At 44.6% G+C, this 14,348-nt stretch overlaps 2 protein-coding genes across 2 annotated transcripts; both read right to left on the reverse strand.

Moving 5' to 3' along the window:
* Positions 1–38: 38 nt before the first annotated feature.
* Positions 39–3,496, reverse strand: LOC146286948 (required for drug-induced death protein 1-like). The gene is made up of 2 exons (XM_084700274.1): positions 3,152–3,496; positions 39–1,114 (listed from the first exon to the last, which is right to left on the reverse strand). Exons 1-2 carry the CDS (start codon positions 3,425–3,427, stop codon positions 977–979), a joined length of 414 nt encoding a protein of 137 aa, XP_084556400.1. The 5' UTR covers positions 3,428–3,496; the 3' UTR covers positions 39–976.
* A 345-nt stretch (positions 3,497–3,841) lies between these two features.
* LOC146286949 (structural maintenance of chromosomes protein 6) lies at positions 3,842–14,339 on the reverse strand. The gene is made up of 27 exons (XM_084699718.1): positions 14,105–14,339; positions 13,136–13,260; positions 12,896–13,013; positions 12,568–12,673; positions 12,059–12,195; positions 11,833–11,894; positions 11,619–11,699; positions 11,214–11,315; positions 10,860–10,979; positions 10,502–10,600; positions 10,244–10,390; positions 9,784–9,872; positions 9,517–9,681; positions 9,132–9,310; positions 8,306–8,504; positions 8,078–8,192; positions 7,728–7,888; positions 7,419–7,554; positions 7,226–7,306; positions 6,697–6,867; positions 6,273–6,410; positions 5,983–6,128; positions 5,679–5,804; positions 5,457–5,562; positions 5,066–5,218; positions 4,697–4,794; positions 3,842–4,491 (listed from the first exon to the last, which is right to left on the reverse strand). Exons 2-27 carry the CDS (start codon positions 13,247–13,249, stop codon positions 4,383–4,385), a joined length of 3,258 nt encoding a protein of 1,085 aa, XP_084555844.1. The 5' UTR covers positions 13,250–13,260; positions 14,105–14,339; the 3' UTR covers positions 3,842–4,382.
* Positions 14,340–14,348: the final 9 nt, after the last annotated feature.

The following is a 14,348-nucleotide window of genomic DNA, read 5'->3' on the forward strand; positions in this document are numbered from 1 at the left end:
ACTTTGAAAAAAAGTGTATTTATTTATTTATTTACACCTTTTATACATCGGATTCAGAAGTTTATTTGATTTAGCAGACGAATACATTTCATTCTATGGATACACGGTTGGCTAACCTGTCGGCCAGAACAAACATTCCTTACACTTCCTCTTGCATTGCCCAGACATGCCCATGCATCAAATCACAAATACTGTAAAGATGATCCAACACATGATTAAACATGTACAGTACAAAGTAAGCATCAAGACACAAGCAGAAATATGAATGTTGTGTTCACAAGCAGAAAAAAAGACCAGTGTACAGTAGGTTCCCTGTGAGCAGGAAGCCCAGGCTCTCATCCTTTCTGCCTCCTTTTCCTGTTTTGGTTCCCCTGGCCACCATGTTAAGTCTTTCCTCTAAATCTCTTTGTTAATAAGCTCCTGTCCTCATTCACTTAATCTGAGGTCAAAGAACCTGTGGGAAACACTGGCTTCAGCTACCTTTCGCACTCCATTGTCTCCTTTAGTGAAAAAGGAAAGAGCGGTTGCTATATTTGATCTAAAAAGGCACAAGCTACGTTGGAGAAACGTACTCACATTATAGTTAGTAATATCCTATTCTAGTTAGTTAAGGTTCTTAGGGTTCTGTACAATCAGTAATTATCTTTTTCTATTCAGAATTACCCAAATGTATACAAATATTTTTTAAACTTTTCTGAAACACCACAGTAAGTACAAAAGATAAAAACTGTATACAGATATACTAATTTCATCTCATAAATACAAATTATTTACAAACATTATGTGTATTACAAGTCAATAAAAATATATACATTTGTAAGTTACCTACGATCACAATCTGTTAGTCTCTGTAATAATACTAAAGTAAGAACATTGTATTCCTAACAGATGACAATATAAAATCTTTGTTCAGTGCAAAACCTGACTTGAAATTGTGGTTTTACGAATCATAAGAAAATATGATGATGCGGCCAACTCAGCGTTTGGCCTTGCCAGCGTGGAAGTCTGGGACGAGGTTGGCAGCTGCAGAGATGGGAGTGGAGTACCCTGCTGTAAAGCTGTGTAGGCCCAAAATCAAACACTTCCAGCTGTAGTGAAAGGCCTTGCCAACATTCTGAAAGACAAGAGCCCCACAGGAGAACAGATTCACCCAATCAATAACCATGAAGTTAAGAACTCTAAACTATATTAATCACCAGTAAAACATTGTTTTTAACCACCACTCTGGCATATTGTTTTGGATGGACTTTGATGGGTAAGCAGGGAGTCATATTCTCATTCGATGCTATTCAAAGTTGTTTTTGGTTTCTTCATCCAATCAAAAAGACAGAACTAGGCCAACTATGAAGAAATCCTTCTGTACCATTCTGGAACAATGGCCGAACAGCAGGGGGAAACAGCAACATTTCCCTCTAACTAAAACAGGCAGTCTTGCTAAACATTAGGGTTCCATGGTCAGTGTTCAGGAAGGGAAGGGCAAATGGAACAAATCCAGCAGTTTGACTGTGTGAGGGGACATTCAAAAACAGCAACAAAAAAAACTACCTGTACACACAGCCAACAATTCAGTTTTAACCAGACCTTCTTACCTTCACCTGTTTAACTAAACAATGTATATATCCCAATTAATTTATAATATACACTATTGTTAGACAATGTTAACTATGAGCTCATACAATAATTGACCATAGCCCAATAATATTTCTGGTTTGATCAGATAAGCTTTCTACACACACTAACCATTTCCTTGTTCTTCACAAAATAACTTACAATAACACCTCAGGTTTTACAACCAAGATCCAAGAATTGTCCTTCCTCAATAAAGCCCTAAATCTGTGTATTTGTAAACTTGGCTGGGGCAAGCATGCATCAACACGATATGGAAAACGTGACAGTATTCATGATGGATGTTCAGGCGGATAAGAAATACTTTTATGTTCAATTGGAACACTTCCATCATGTTAAGAACGTGAGGGCTGTGATAGAGATTTGCACTACAGCACGCAAACACAGGAAATTTCCTGTATAAAGGGTAGTTTCTACATAAAGGGTATTTATACCCTTTATGTAGAAACTATACATTTGCAGTCATGGCCAGTGAGTGAATTGTAAACATATAAACAGGTTCCCAATTGTATTTGTGATTCTGGTATTCTTATCAAGTATGGAGCAGACAACTGAAAAACAACAGACCAACTGGAAAACCGACAACAAGGACTCTATTTGCCACCCTCTATGGTCATAGCATTAACTTTCTCTATGTGACTTTCCAACAACATCAGAGAGGCAGAAAGGGTCACATCACATTAAAGCTTTGTGGGATGTAGTGGGCCCAAAGCTCTTTAGCAAATCAATGGGCTTAGCCTGGCTGACCAGTGATGGTCTGAGCTTGGATGAGTGTCTGGGAAACCAAGTGTGAGTAAATGCTTGCCTGTGCATAGTCTAACCTGCTATTTAAAGACAACAACTACAGCCAAAAAAAGAAGAGAGAATAAGAGAGCCTCCTTATTTAAATGATTGACATTACAGTAAATTACCAGTAACACAGAGAACATAGGTTGTTTTGCTTTGCATGGATCAGCAGTTTGATTATTTTCTGCAAAATGGTATCTCTGTAGCAGCATCTTATGTATTTCTTAGTAACCCTGTCATGTTACATTTCAATCATTTCAGTTCTAAACGAGTCATCCCATAGTCCTATCCATGTGTTCATTTAGAGGTGATTAGAAAACACACAGGGAAAACAACAATTGACAATTTGGATTAATCCTGAGTAGGCTGTTCGTCTATCTGTAACCCACAGTTATGATTTATTTTTTACGTGTATCAATTAATACAATTTGTGATTCAAAGTTGATACACTTAAGTGACCGTAAATTAGTAATGTTCAGGAATATTTAATTTAGTCTAATATTGTATGGTTGCTGACTCGTGATACCAGTAATGGTTCTAGGCTACTTACCCAATTTATATGAAATTAGTACTGCAAGGATACTCGTTTGGGATTTCTATTGTTGAAAGTATCTGAAAATGGTATGGTACTTATGTTATTAATAAAATGAGGTTAGTCGTTGTGCAAATCATTGGGTGAATAAAGATCAATTTAAATACTTCTAGGAGCCGAGAGGGTATTAGTATGTTTAATCCATACCTTTCTTATTTTTTTATATGTTGCTTTCTTTTTCTTCTTTGCTTCTTTGGCTTTTTCTCTTGCCTCGTCCTCTTCTTCTAAAGGTTTGTACCGCTCTGGCAAAAACGAAAGATGAATCTCGCGGTGGCACTTCGTTTTCTTACTCGCTTTCTCCAACTGCTCGTCATGTTGCTCCTCACAGTCTACTTGCCGGTGATATACTGCTGCTCTTTCTGTTTCACCAGGGCTCACTGAATAACTATCAAATAACCTTGAAGCTATTGATTTATCCTTCATGTTTATCGGGTATTCAGGAGGATGTTCTTACTGCTACAGTAGAGCGATGTGTGTTGTTTCAGACGTTGACTGAAGTTGAGCGTGAGTGTGCATGCTTTCTATTGGACTACATGTTGACTGTCTGGGTTTAAGACTTGGCTCTGAACCCTTAAAGTCACACTCTGCACATATTTGCACTGTAAACTATAATAACACGGTCAGCAGTAGTGTAATGCATTTGAATTGTTAATAAATCAAAGCATGACAGGTACTTTATTCATACCCATAGAGAAATTGCTTTAAAAGGGATGAAACACTGTCAAATTTCAATTTATAACAATAGATATTTAGCAATATTACAAGGCTATTGTTGCTAACAGTAGAGGACTGTCTTAGTATAAAGTTACTCTGAGCAACTGTAAACTGTTTCAAATGTGAGTGAGACAAAGTGCAGTTAACTTTATTTCAAAAGATGACTTTTCATGACCCTCCTCAATCTCAGGTCTGACCTTTAAAAGTAACATTTTTTTAAATCTCTTAACTGCCAATTTCTGTACAAAACATGAATATATTTATTTTTTCAACTGGTCCAAAACAACTGAAATATATATATGTTTTGCCATGCAGTTGTTTGTAAATAATATTCAGAAATTGTAAAGCTTACAAACTTTAGGTGTGTCTCTTATAAGATTATCAAAATTAAGGGGGAAAAACAGAATAGAAACAATATAAACAAGTACACTGCTGCACATGCATGTGCTTTCAGGCATCCCATAACATTTACAGTAATAAGTAAATGGTTTGCACTGAGAAATAAAATACAAAATTCAGTCATTAATGCAAAACAACAAAATTATATACAAATATCTCAACCAGAACAGAATTGCACAAACATTTTCTCAATATTTTACACTCTTAAAACACATTGTTACCAAGTGTGTGCAGTAAGGGCTTCAGTCAGTGTCTTCCTTCTTTCTCAGTCCTCTTCTTCCTCCTGGTTCCTCTGGCCAAAAGGCAAGGCCGATTGACTGCGGTCTGGATCATTCAGCCGGAGAATCCGAATCAGATGGTTTACAGAAAGAGAGCTGAGAAAGACAACGACAATAAGCCAACTACAGTGTAGTAGTGACACTTCAGTTTTAGCTCACAAGATTCATAGCTCACAGCCCACAGGGTTCACACCATCTACACAAATTTGAATACTTCTATAACATATATTTTTTAAACCACCACTACCAGCATGCAAATTAATTTAAAGAAACATTGATATTGTTAGACACTGGCAGGTACCTCATGCTCTGTGGGGTGAGGAAGATAAATTGCCGGTGTCTCTGGCTTGCAGCAACCTTCAACATCATATCCATTGAGATCCTTCGGTTGACCATGTCCTGACAAAACAACCAACCTCCTAGTCACTAACTCTTTAGATGAAGCCGGCCAAGTGAGAACATACGCCATGTGAGAACATGCAATGTGCAACATTTGTAAAAGCTAAATTTGCCAAATCCGCACTGGATTTTTAAGGGAACAATGTACTTGAACATTAAGGATATGTCAACGAAATGATCCGTAAAGAAAAATCAAGTAAAGATTCAATTTAATAACCAAGTATTGCTGTATATCCTGCTGTATATCCTGCTGTATATCCTGCCCTCTCACCATGTAGACGTCAAACTCGTCAAGGCAGCGGAATGGCGCCTCAGCGATGGCCCACAGGGACAGGACGAAACACACGGTGGAGAAGGAGCGCTCCCCGCCGGACAGAGAGCGCATGTCGCTCAGAGCAGCCTTGTCCCCTTCACCTGGCTGGACCTGGGAGGCAAAGAAAAGAGGAGGAAATAATAGGGCGGAAAACAGAAAGTGAGAGAGAGTGTGGGGGACAGATTGAACGAGACAGACAGCGTGTGAAAGAGTGCACGACTGAGACCCTACACACAGGGTGAAAAGATTGTTTGTCTTAACGAGTCAGCGTACAATCTTTTGACGACCAAGGATGGTTTTTTCTGGAGTCATTTGGGAAATGAAACATGTGGATCTGATGGGTTCTTACCGAAATGGACATGGTCTCTTTCCTGTGGTCAAAGGTCATCTTCCCTGTGTAACCTCTTTGGAACAGCATGGAGTCAAAGTAGTACTTGCACCTCACAGCCAGATACCTACAGAGAAACAGAAGAACACACCGAGTGTCAGAACCATGTTGATGACCGCAGAGTTGGCAGCATTGAGATCGTTGCATCCAGTAGACAGTTCACTGGGGGGGGTCTCCACGTACATGCGGAGCTCTGTGTAGACTTTGTGTCGGTCGTTCATGATGCGTCCCAGCAGGTGGACGAACTGGTTGAGGTTCTTCACCTGTATGGAGACGGTCTTGTAGCTATCCATGGCGTCGTGGTACTGTCTGTGGACAGGGAGGGACACACACACACGTGCGTTCACCTGGTTACGACACAACACTCGGGGCCGGGAGGTGCTAACTGAACCAACACAAAGCCAGAAGCGGCAGATCAACACAGGGTTTGATGGTCTGAAGCTGAAGCGTGTGGGGGGGGGGTTGTTAAAGGTCAGAGGTCGTGTACCTGATGATATCCTCAGCGTCCCCCTGCTGGTCTTGCTGGGAACTGATCTTCAGCTTCAGTCGGCTGATCTCGGTGTCCAGACTCTTGGCTGACCTCCGTACCTCCAAGCGCTCCGGACAGATCTCAGACGCCTTGACGATTGATGTCTAACGGACACGCATAGAAAATAGTCAGAGAAACGGGCGGTGGGGGTGGAGACGAAAGCGAGCTCATACACACACACCTTCCTATTTCTACACGCGTGTGCAACATTCAAAACATAAGACCACCCCAGACCCACTCCTGCGTACTGAGAGTTCCTTCTCCTTGTCCTTGAGGGCGGCCTCTAGGTCCTGGATGCCTTGGAGGTGAACCGTGCGCTTCTCCTCGTAGTGTTTCTTGTGGCGCTTGTTCCTATCCACCTCGAGGTCATTCTTATTGAGCTCGTCCTGGGGAGGGACGGGGGCACAAGGTAAGAACACCCTTTTCCCAACTTCCTTTATTTCCCCTTCAGAAATGTCACAACTCCTTAAGAACATTTAAAAGTTCTCGCTCAGGCATTATTTCAGAACTAGAATGCGTCTCAACCGATTCAACATCAAATGTCAAGTTGGTCAAGACAATTAGTACTATAATATTCTAGTAAAAAAAATAAAAAAGGTTTTTCCTTATATTCCTCCTCATTAGGAGTTGCCAGGTCCACCTTTACCCAGCTGTGCTCTTGATGGGCCTGACCTTGATGGGTTCGGCCTCCTCGGCCACGCTGCTGATCTGCTCCTTGTGCTGCTGGTACTCCCGGTTCACCGCCTCCCAGTCAGCCTTCAGCTGGGCCATCCTGCCTCGCGCCTCCTCGTTCTCCACACGGGACGAGGCGATCTTATCCAAGATCTCCTGCAGCTCCTCCTCCTGCAGGGACACAGTGCGTGTCAGCATGCGTACGAGAGATGTGACATGAAATGATGTGTACAGTCCACCTGAATGCGTGGGCGAGTGCAATGTCAATCCGTAGGACAAGTGTGACTAAACTCACACTGAAAGAGTCATTTGAAAGCATTTCCATCTCGCTAACTCACGGCCTCTGGTGCTCTGAAACAGCGTCCAGAGAGCATCGGCTCAAAGTAGCCTTTGAGAGGGTGGCCTGGACTGACAAGGACAGCACCTGCCCTCCTCTTCCCACAGCTGTGAATGATTCACCCTGGCTCCCCTTTCCTGGCTGTGTTAACCAGCCTCCTCGGTCTGCCTCCCCAGCAGGGTCTGTACTCACCAGAGGTCGCAGGTCCTCAGACTGAGGCTCCTCCACGTTCTGCAGGTCGGACATCTCCAGCTGCAGCTTCGTAGACTTGTCCTGTTGGAGGGAGGGAGGGAGGGAGGGAAAAGAGTGAGGCCAGGAGAAGCGGAGAAGAGAGTCTCATCTCGTATCTTAGACGGCGCCGACCAGATCAGAGAGGCGAGCTGACCTTGGTCCTCTTCCTCTCCTCGTGGGCCTTCCTCAGAAGGCCCTCGTTCTGCCTCACGTCGTCCTCCACCTTCTTTATCTGCTGCCTGAAGCGCACCATGTAGGCACTCTGGTTCTGTATCTCCCCCTGCAGGTGCCTGGTGGTAGCACAGCGTGGAGGCAGAGGGAGGGAGGGAGAGACACAGCCGAGTTGGATGAAAGACAGACCGAGGGGAAGGGAGAAAACACAGGCAGAGGCTGGAGAACGAGGGAAGGTAGATGGACACGTGGCATCTCAAGTCCGTATTCTCCGTCAGACACACACACACACCTTATCTCCTCCTCCACATCTCCACTGAGGAAGTTGGGCCTCCTCTGGTCCGAGGCATAGCTGCGGTTGGTGTACACCTGGTCTCCGTCCTTGGTGAAGGCCTGGGAGCAGTTCCTGGGGGGGTTACTGCCCTGCAGCAACATGCGGGCCTCCTTTGTGTCCTGCACACACGGTTACAGAAAGTCCCGGCACACCGCGGTCAAGAGTGGACAGAAACACTGCACAGGAGAACGAGCGTGGCGAGTGGTAGCTGGTCGTTTTGGAACTGAAGATGCCACACACGCAAGCCTCTCGCTGTAGGGCCTTGAGTGAGTGTCTGTCTGTGTGTGAGTGTGTGTGTGTGTGTTTACCTTGATAAGCAGGATGCACTCTATGGCTCTCTGGTCAATAAGACAGTTGGCCACAACGGGGTCCTCAATCTCCAGAGCCTGAAGTACGGAGGGGTAGTTGGGGTGGTTCACCTCCCTAACACACACACACACACACTTCAGTACCCACAGGAAATACACTTCACATGAACCAGACACTAGACCCTCCATGCAGTCCTACTGTGTACACACACACACACACACACACACCTCCTGCTGGTGTCGTGCCTATGAGGCAGGAATTGGCTGGTGATGATGGAGGGCCTGCCCCGAGGGTAGACCCTGCTCATCAGGCCCTGCAACACGCGCTCGTCGTCATGGTTATCACACGTAAAGGCCTGCATCTGGCCCTTCAGACACACCTCCACCGCCAGGGCCAGCTCTGGGTCCTTCAGACCAATACAGTAGCCTGAGAGAGAGAGAGACACAGAGAGAGAGAGGGAGAGAGAGGGTGGGGAGGAGATGGAACGTGATAGAAGAGAGGGAAAAGAGAAAAAAAAAAAAAGACAGCCTTGACACATATATATATACACACACATACATACACACACACCCCTAGTGGAAGTGGCAAGGTCTCCCGCCCCCCTTCAGCTGCCCACTGTGTTGAAGGTCTCTTGCCCCCCCTCTACGACATGGCTGTTGTGAAGCGGAGCACCATTAGCGCCAGACTGTTCACACCCCAGTGTCACAAGGAGCGCTGTCAGAAGTCCATCTCGCCAGCTCTTAAGACTCCACAATGCCTCACTGTGAGACGGAACAACAGCAGTGCTGTTTGGGCACCATTCACTATTCACATTCGCTGTTCACTTCTATTTACTGTTCGCAGTGTTATCTGTGCCACCTGTATAATCTGGGTTAAATAGTTTTGTACAGTTTTGTGTATGTATTACTTTTTTCTTCATTTCCTCTTATTGCCTGTTGCAACTTCCCCTTGGGTATTAATAAAGCTATTTCAAATCCCTTTTTTTTCCAGACCTGGGAATGCATCAACCGAGTTGCATGCCCACGGCTTCATCACACACAAACAGGGCCTTACCCAGAGGCCCCCTGGGTTTGTGCTTGAACCTGCCCTTCCGGTGGGCCTCCTCGATGGCGGCCAGCAGCCCAGGCATCTGGTCTCCAAAGCGGCGCAGGCGGTCGGTGCGACTGTTCTCCATAGTCCTAAGGTTCCTCTGGTTAGCGTCAAGAGCCACCTGAGCCGGCCTCTCCTCCCGCCTGAAAGCGCACCACACAACACCGGTTTGGATATCAGACACATCTTGCACGTCCACGTTCACACTTCCTGATATGTGACGGATAGAAGATGTCTTTTTGTAACTGAAATCCCGACTGATCCCTTTCTAAATGCGAGCGGTCGGCTCCGGGTGAATCTGGTTGAGCAGACACAAACACAGGTGGACGTCAGAGGATTGAGTACTCACTTCATCTTGGCGAGCTCGTCCTTGGCCCTGTCCACGGCCTTCTGGTATTGGTCGACCTGCTGGGTGAGGGTGGAGTCTTGGAAGCTGAGGGTGTCGAGGTCCGCCTGCAGCTTCCCGATGCGCTCCGCACGCAGCTGGCTCTCTGCACCCGTCGTCTCACTGATACTGGAGAGGATACAGGGGAGTGGGGGACAGAGGGAGAGTTAGAGACAGAGAGAGAAAACGAAGGAGAGGAAACGAGAGTGGCGATGAGAAGAGAAGCACTACCTCTGTTTGAGCTCGTCAATCCTCTTGGACAGCTGGTCCTTGTCCTTCTCCAGGTCCCTCAGGTTGTTTCGGTTCTTGTGGACGCTGGTCTGGAGAAGAAAAGTCAGATGGCTGAGCGGTTAGGGAGTTGGGCTAGTAATCTGAAGGTTGCCAGTTTGATTCCCAGCCATGTCAAAATGACGTGTCCTTGGGCAAGGCACTTCAGCCTACTTGCCTCGGGGGAATGTCCCTGTACTTACTGTGAGTCGCTCTAGATTAGAGCGTCTACTAAATGACTAAATGCAAATGTAAAAAGCTGAGGTTCGACCGATCCTTCCTCTCTCGTCTGAGGTAAGACGTCTGCGGTTGCCCCAGGTTACCAAGGTAAGCTGTGTCGGATTCAGGTCTTCTGTTGGACGTGTGGCTGTTGACCACTGAGGTTCAAGTGTTGGACAGACGTCAGGCGCGAGTTGTTGCTCACCTCGGCGGCCTTGTAGAGTTTGTTCTTAGCCTGCTCCTCTGCCCTCAGCTGGGCCAACTTGGGCTGCATCTGCTGCACACGCACGGTGATGTCATCCAGCTGATCACGGATGTCCTTGTCCCTCTTCTCCGCCTCCACCACCTTCCCCTGCACAGGAAGTGAGGTCACAAAGACAGGTTTGATGGATGTCCACGAGAAAAAAAAACACACACAAAAGAGGAGCACACAAAAGTGCTTTGAAGGTCAAAATTCCAGTACCTTCCATTCCTCCACCTTCTCATCGTACTTGATGGTGGCCCTCCCCTCAGACTCCAGCCTTTCTCTGCAAGGCTTCACTTCCTTCTCCACCTCTGTTACCTAACACAGGACCACACCAGTCACTTACATCAGATGTGTGACCAGACTAAAAAAAAGAACTATAAACAGACCAATGAGAACAACAAACAGACAACCAGAAACTACAAACTGAAGAATAAGAACTACAAATTGATGAATAGCTGTAACAGCTAAACACATCAGAACACTGATGACCAACTACATTTCAACAGATAATGAGAATGACGACGTAGCATGTCATGGAAGTGCCTTAGGAGACCTGCGACCCCCTGATTCTCACCAGAGCCCAGGCCATCTGGTTCTTTAGCTCCTCCAACTTGGCCTGCATCTCATCCAGCGACGCCAAGCTATTGTACAGCTTCTCCTTCTCTTTGTAATTTCTCTGAAGCTCCTCCAGAGACTGGGGCAGATAAAGCAAATAAACACGCAGAGTAGACACAGTGTAGACGCAGTGTAGACGCAGTGTAGACGCAGTGTAGACGCAGTGTAGACGCAGTGTAGACGCAGTGTAGACTTTATATGCCTAAATTCAGTCCAGTAAGAGATCCACCATAGTGTACTGTATTGCAATGTTCTTGACGTTTATGAGAACACAGCAGAACCCTTGAATCTGCTGAGCCACAGAAACACTCACGCTCTGATGCTTCTCCACAGTGCTCTGGGTGACGGTTTTAGTCTCCATGATGTAGGTGTAATCCTCCTTCATCTGTTCCAGCTGAGTGGCTTTCATGAAAAACTGGGAGAGCAACATACTAACCGTGAACCCAGGGACAACCAATGTGACAAAACCAACCGCTTTCCTGAGACCATGCATGTTCAATCCAAGGACAAAGGGCATGATGGTGGCTCAGGTTTGAATGGTTGCACTCTCAAGACCAATTTGGACACAATTAGCAACTCATCAGTCACATTTTGAAAATCCTACACACCATTTTAAAGCAATTTACTATATTATTCGATTTCACTCATTTCAAAGTTACTTCATGATCGTAGGAATCGTAGGAATTAGGAATGATAAAGGTATAAGGCCTCTGCTCACCTTGTACTTGTCACCCTCTCCTTTGGAATGGAGGAAGTGCTTGCTCATCTCTTGAGTGAGAATCGACACAGGATTGTGAACCTTTGCGGCGAGACAAGAAGAAGAAGAAGAAGAAATGTTCAAACGAGTCAACCCCTAAACTCTTAACACACATCAAATATCACATATTTAATAGAACGTTATGAACTGCATTCTTGTCATAAATTGGTTGTACCTGGATGTTAAAATGATCAAGTATGGCCATCAGCTCGTCCTTTTTGGTAGAGACTAGCTGACCTGGGATCGAGAAGCAGGTGTTTTAAAAAGCGAGTAACATACAATACAGCATGACGACAAGCACGGATCCTCAATGGGGCCCAAGTAACGCCATGCAGAAATATGCAGTAGATGTATAGTATGTCAGGTTGTGCGTTCACACACATGAATCAAGAGTCAATTACCAGCCTTAGACTTGACTTTGTAGGACCTCATGCCCTCCCGTGTGATCCTCAGGTCCACGATAACAGCCTGGCCAAACACCTCTGGTTTGTAGGCATCCTTCCCCTTGTTTCGGAGTGTAATGGACACATCTGCAGAGCTGAGGCAGAGAAGACAACACAAACAGTTAGACAACTATCATATTTAACTGGACACACTTGCATACACACACACACACACACAAACATGCACACCTCTGTTTGTGCAACAATCACTTGGCTGACATTTGTAACTCAAAAAGGAATTTCTAAAAGTGAGTGGGAGTGGTTGGCATTAACGTACTTTTAGTCAAGCATATCCAACTATTATCCATTTGACTTTTCTAGAAGTTCCAGTTAGTCTTTGTTGACTAACTAGTTTTGGACACTTTCAGACCCGTAAGTCATTTTAGGAAAATGAAGTGACAAGATTGTATGTTTGACTATGTCTCAGTCTTTCAGTGAAGAATGGCAGGTTTTGTGTGTGAAGTTACCTCTCTCCTTCTTTTACAAATCCCTTTAGGGAAGACCCCCTGTTTGTGGCTTGCGCCTTGCCACCAAGGGCCACGATTAGAGCTGTCAGTATAGCACTCTTTCCACCTGTCACATTGGAAAACAAGACAGCACTTAAACCTAGGCATGTCACATGATGATAACCAGCAAAGTCAAACAAACAAAGCATCGACAACTTACACTGGGTACACATGTTTAATTGTAACACAGTAAACCATGTCGAATCTACCATAATATTTAAGGGTAGAACGATACAAGCAGAGGTGCAAACCAAAAACAGTGAGGTTTTCAGGGTAGGCTTAAACTCACTTCCATTGTTTCCGACAACAAAGTTAACATTGGAACCAAAGGTGAATGGACCGAGCAGTGAGTGACACATGAAGTTCCTCAAAGTGATGCTCTCCACAATGCCCACCTCCCCGACAGTCTGCAACAACACAGGGACATATGATCAAGTCCACAGACTGTACTCCCTCCAAACACACTGGCATGAAATCAAGCCACACCACCTGTCAGGTGTGGATATAAAAAAAAGTGGGAAAATGTTACCTTTTGTAAGGAAAGAGGCTGGCTGGGACCCACTTCATCAACATCATCTTGCTCAGCTGGCTTGCCCCGCTTGGGGTGGGTCTCTTCAAAAGAGGTGCTTTTCCTTTTTGACATTGTCAAACACCCTGTAATACCGATGATGAACAATCAGAAGATCGTTTGAGGACATGGAAAAACATTCTCAAATTGACTATCAATAGACAGAGAGGACCTGTTATTACACCAATGTATGTAGTCTGTGTGTGTAAACTAAACGTATACGATCAAACGTGTAAGCTTTTCTAGCTAACTGCAGTCAAAACTCATGTCACCCATCCCTGTTTTGAGAAACGAAACTGAAACGACCTAGACTAGACACTAACTTCTGCGGGATACAGTAGCCGAGTGGCGTCAATTGCTTGCTTTTCTACAGGTACACTCTTGCACTTTTGGAGGTTCATGTTGTTTAATTGTAACTCGTTAAACTACATGCTCTTGTGGTTCTTGCCTTTGGCAATTATTTGCGTCTGCAATATTCAATACAAATTCATTTATCTTTAGTGTGTACGACATTTCATTAACTTTAATGTATATTTATGTTGAAGGTGGTGACACAATTGTGTTTTTATCTAATCTGAAACGTTATTAGGGCAAAGTAACTAGACAGCCACTATGACGAGCTCAGCTCCAACTACGTTTTACATCATCTTTGTTTATTTAAATGAACGGACTGATGACACATGGGGGAAACTTCTCGCCGATTGACAAATCCAATCTCTCCGACACGATACACATACAAAAAGTACGCTAGCAAGCTAGATAGACTAACGCAACACATTATATAATTCCTGCAACAACAAAATTGCTATTTAGGTTTGATGGATTAGCTTCTAGACTTTATACGTTGACTGGATAGTCGGACATTAACATTATTGCCTCTATTGCCTCTAGTACTACCATAGTTTAGCTAGCTACAATCGGCAATCTCACCTGAAATCGTTGGTGACGTGCAGATTGGAAACTTGAAAACAGTTGGAGCACAACAAGAAATCAAATTATGTCCCCGATGTTCATAAAACGTTTACTAATGTAAAGATCTGTTTTGTCAGACATTCTCTTTTAACATATTCACTGCTGCGCATTAGATAATTCCGTTCAGGAGCTCGGTCTGTCCCATCAAATCCAATCCACTTTGTACTTCTTCACTGCCTGAATCCGCGCTTAAATGACGAAC

The sequence above is a fragment of the Hypomesus nipponensis genome, chromosome 6 (genome assembly GCF_054491055.1).
Source record: "Hypomesus nipponensis isolate SF chromosome 6, ASM5449105v1, whole genome shotgun sequence".
NCBI classification, from domain to species: Eukaryota; Metazoa; Chordata; class Actinopteri; order Osmeriformes; family Osmeridae; genus Hypomesus; species Hypomesus nipponensis.

Coding starts and splice junctions, on each gene's coding strand:
- LOC146286948 (XM_084700274.1), bottom strand. CDS start 3,427: ATGAAGGATAAATCAATAGCTTCAAGGTTATTTGATAGTTATTCAGTG. Junction 1,115..3,151: donor CATATAAAAAAATAAGAAAG/GTATGGATTAAA, acceptor CTTGTCTTTCAG/AATGTTGGCAAGGCCTTTCA.
- LOC146286949 (XM_084699718.1), bottom strand. CDS start 13,249: ATGTCAAAAAGGAAAAGCACCTCTTTTGAAGAGACCCACCCCAAGCGG. Junction 12,196..12,567: donor TTTGTAAAAGAAGGAGAGAG/GTAACTTCACAC, acceptor TCTCTGCCTCAG/CTCTGCAGATGTGTCCATTA. Junction 6,868..7,225: donor CTGAGGACCTGCGACCTCTG/GTGAGTACAGAC, acceptor GTGTCCCTGCAG/GAGGAGGAGCTGCAGGAGAT.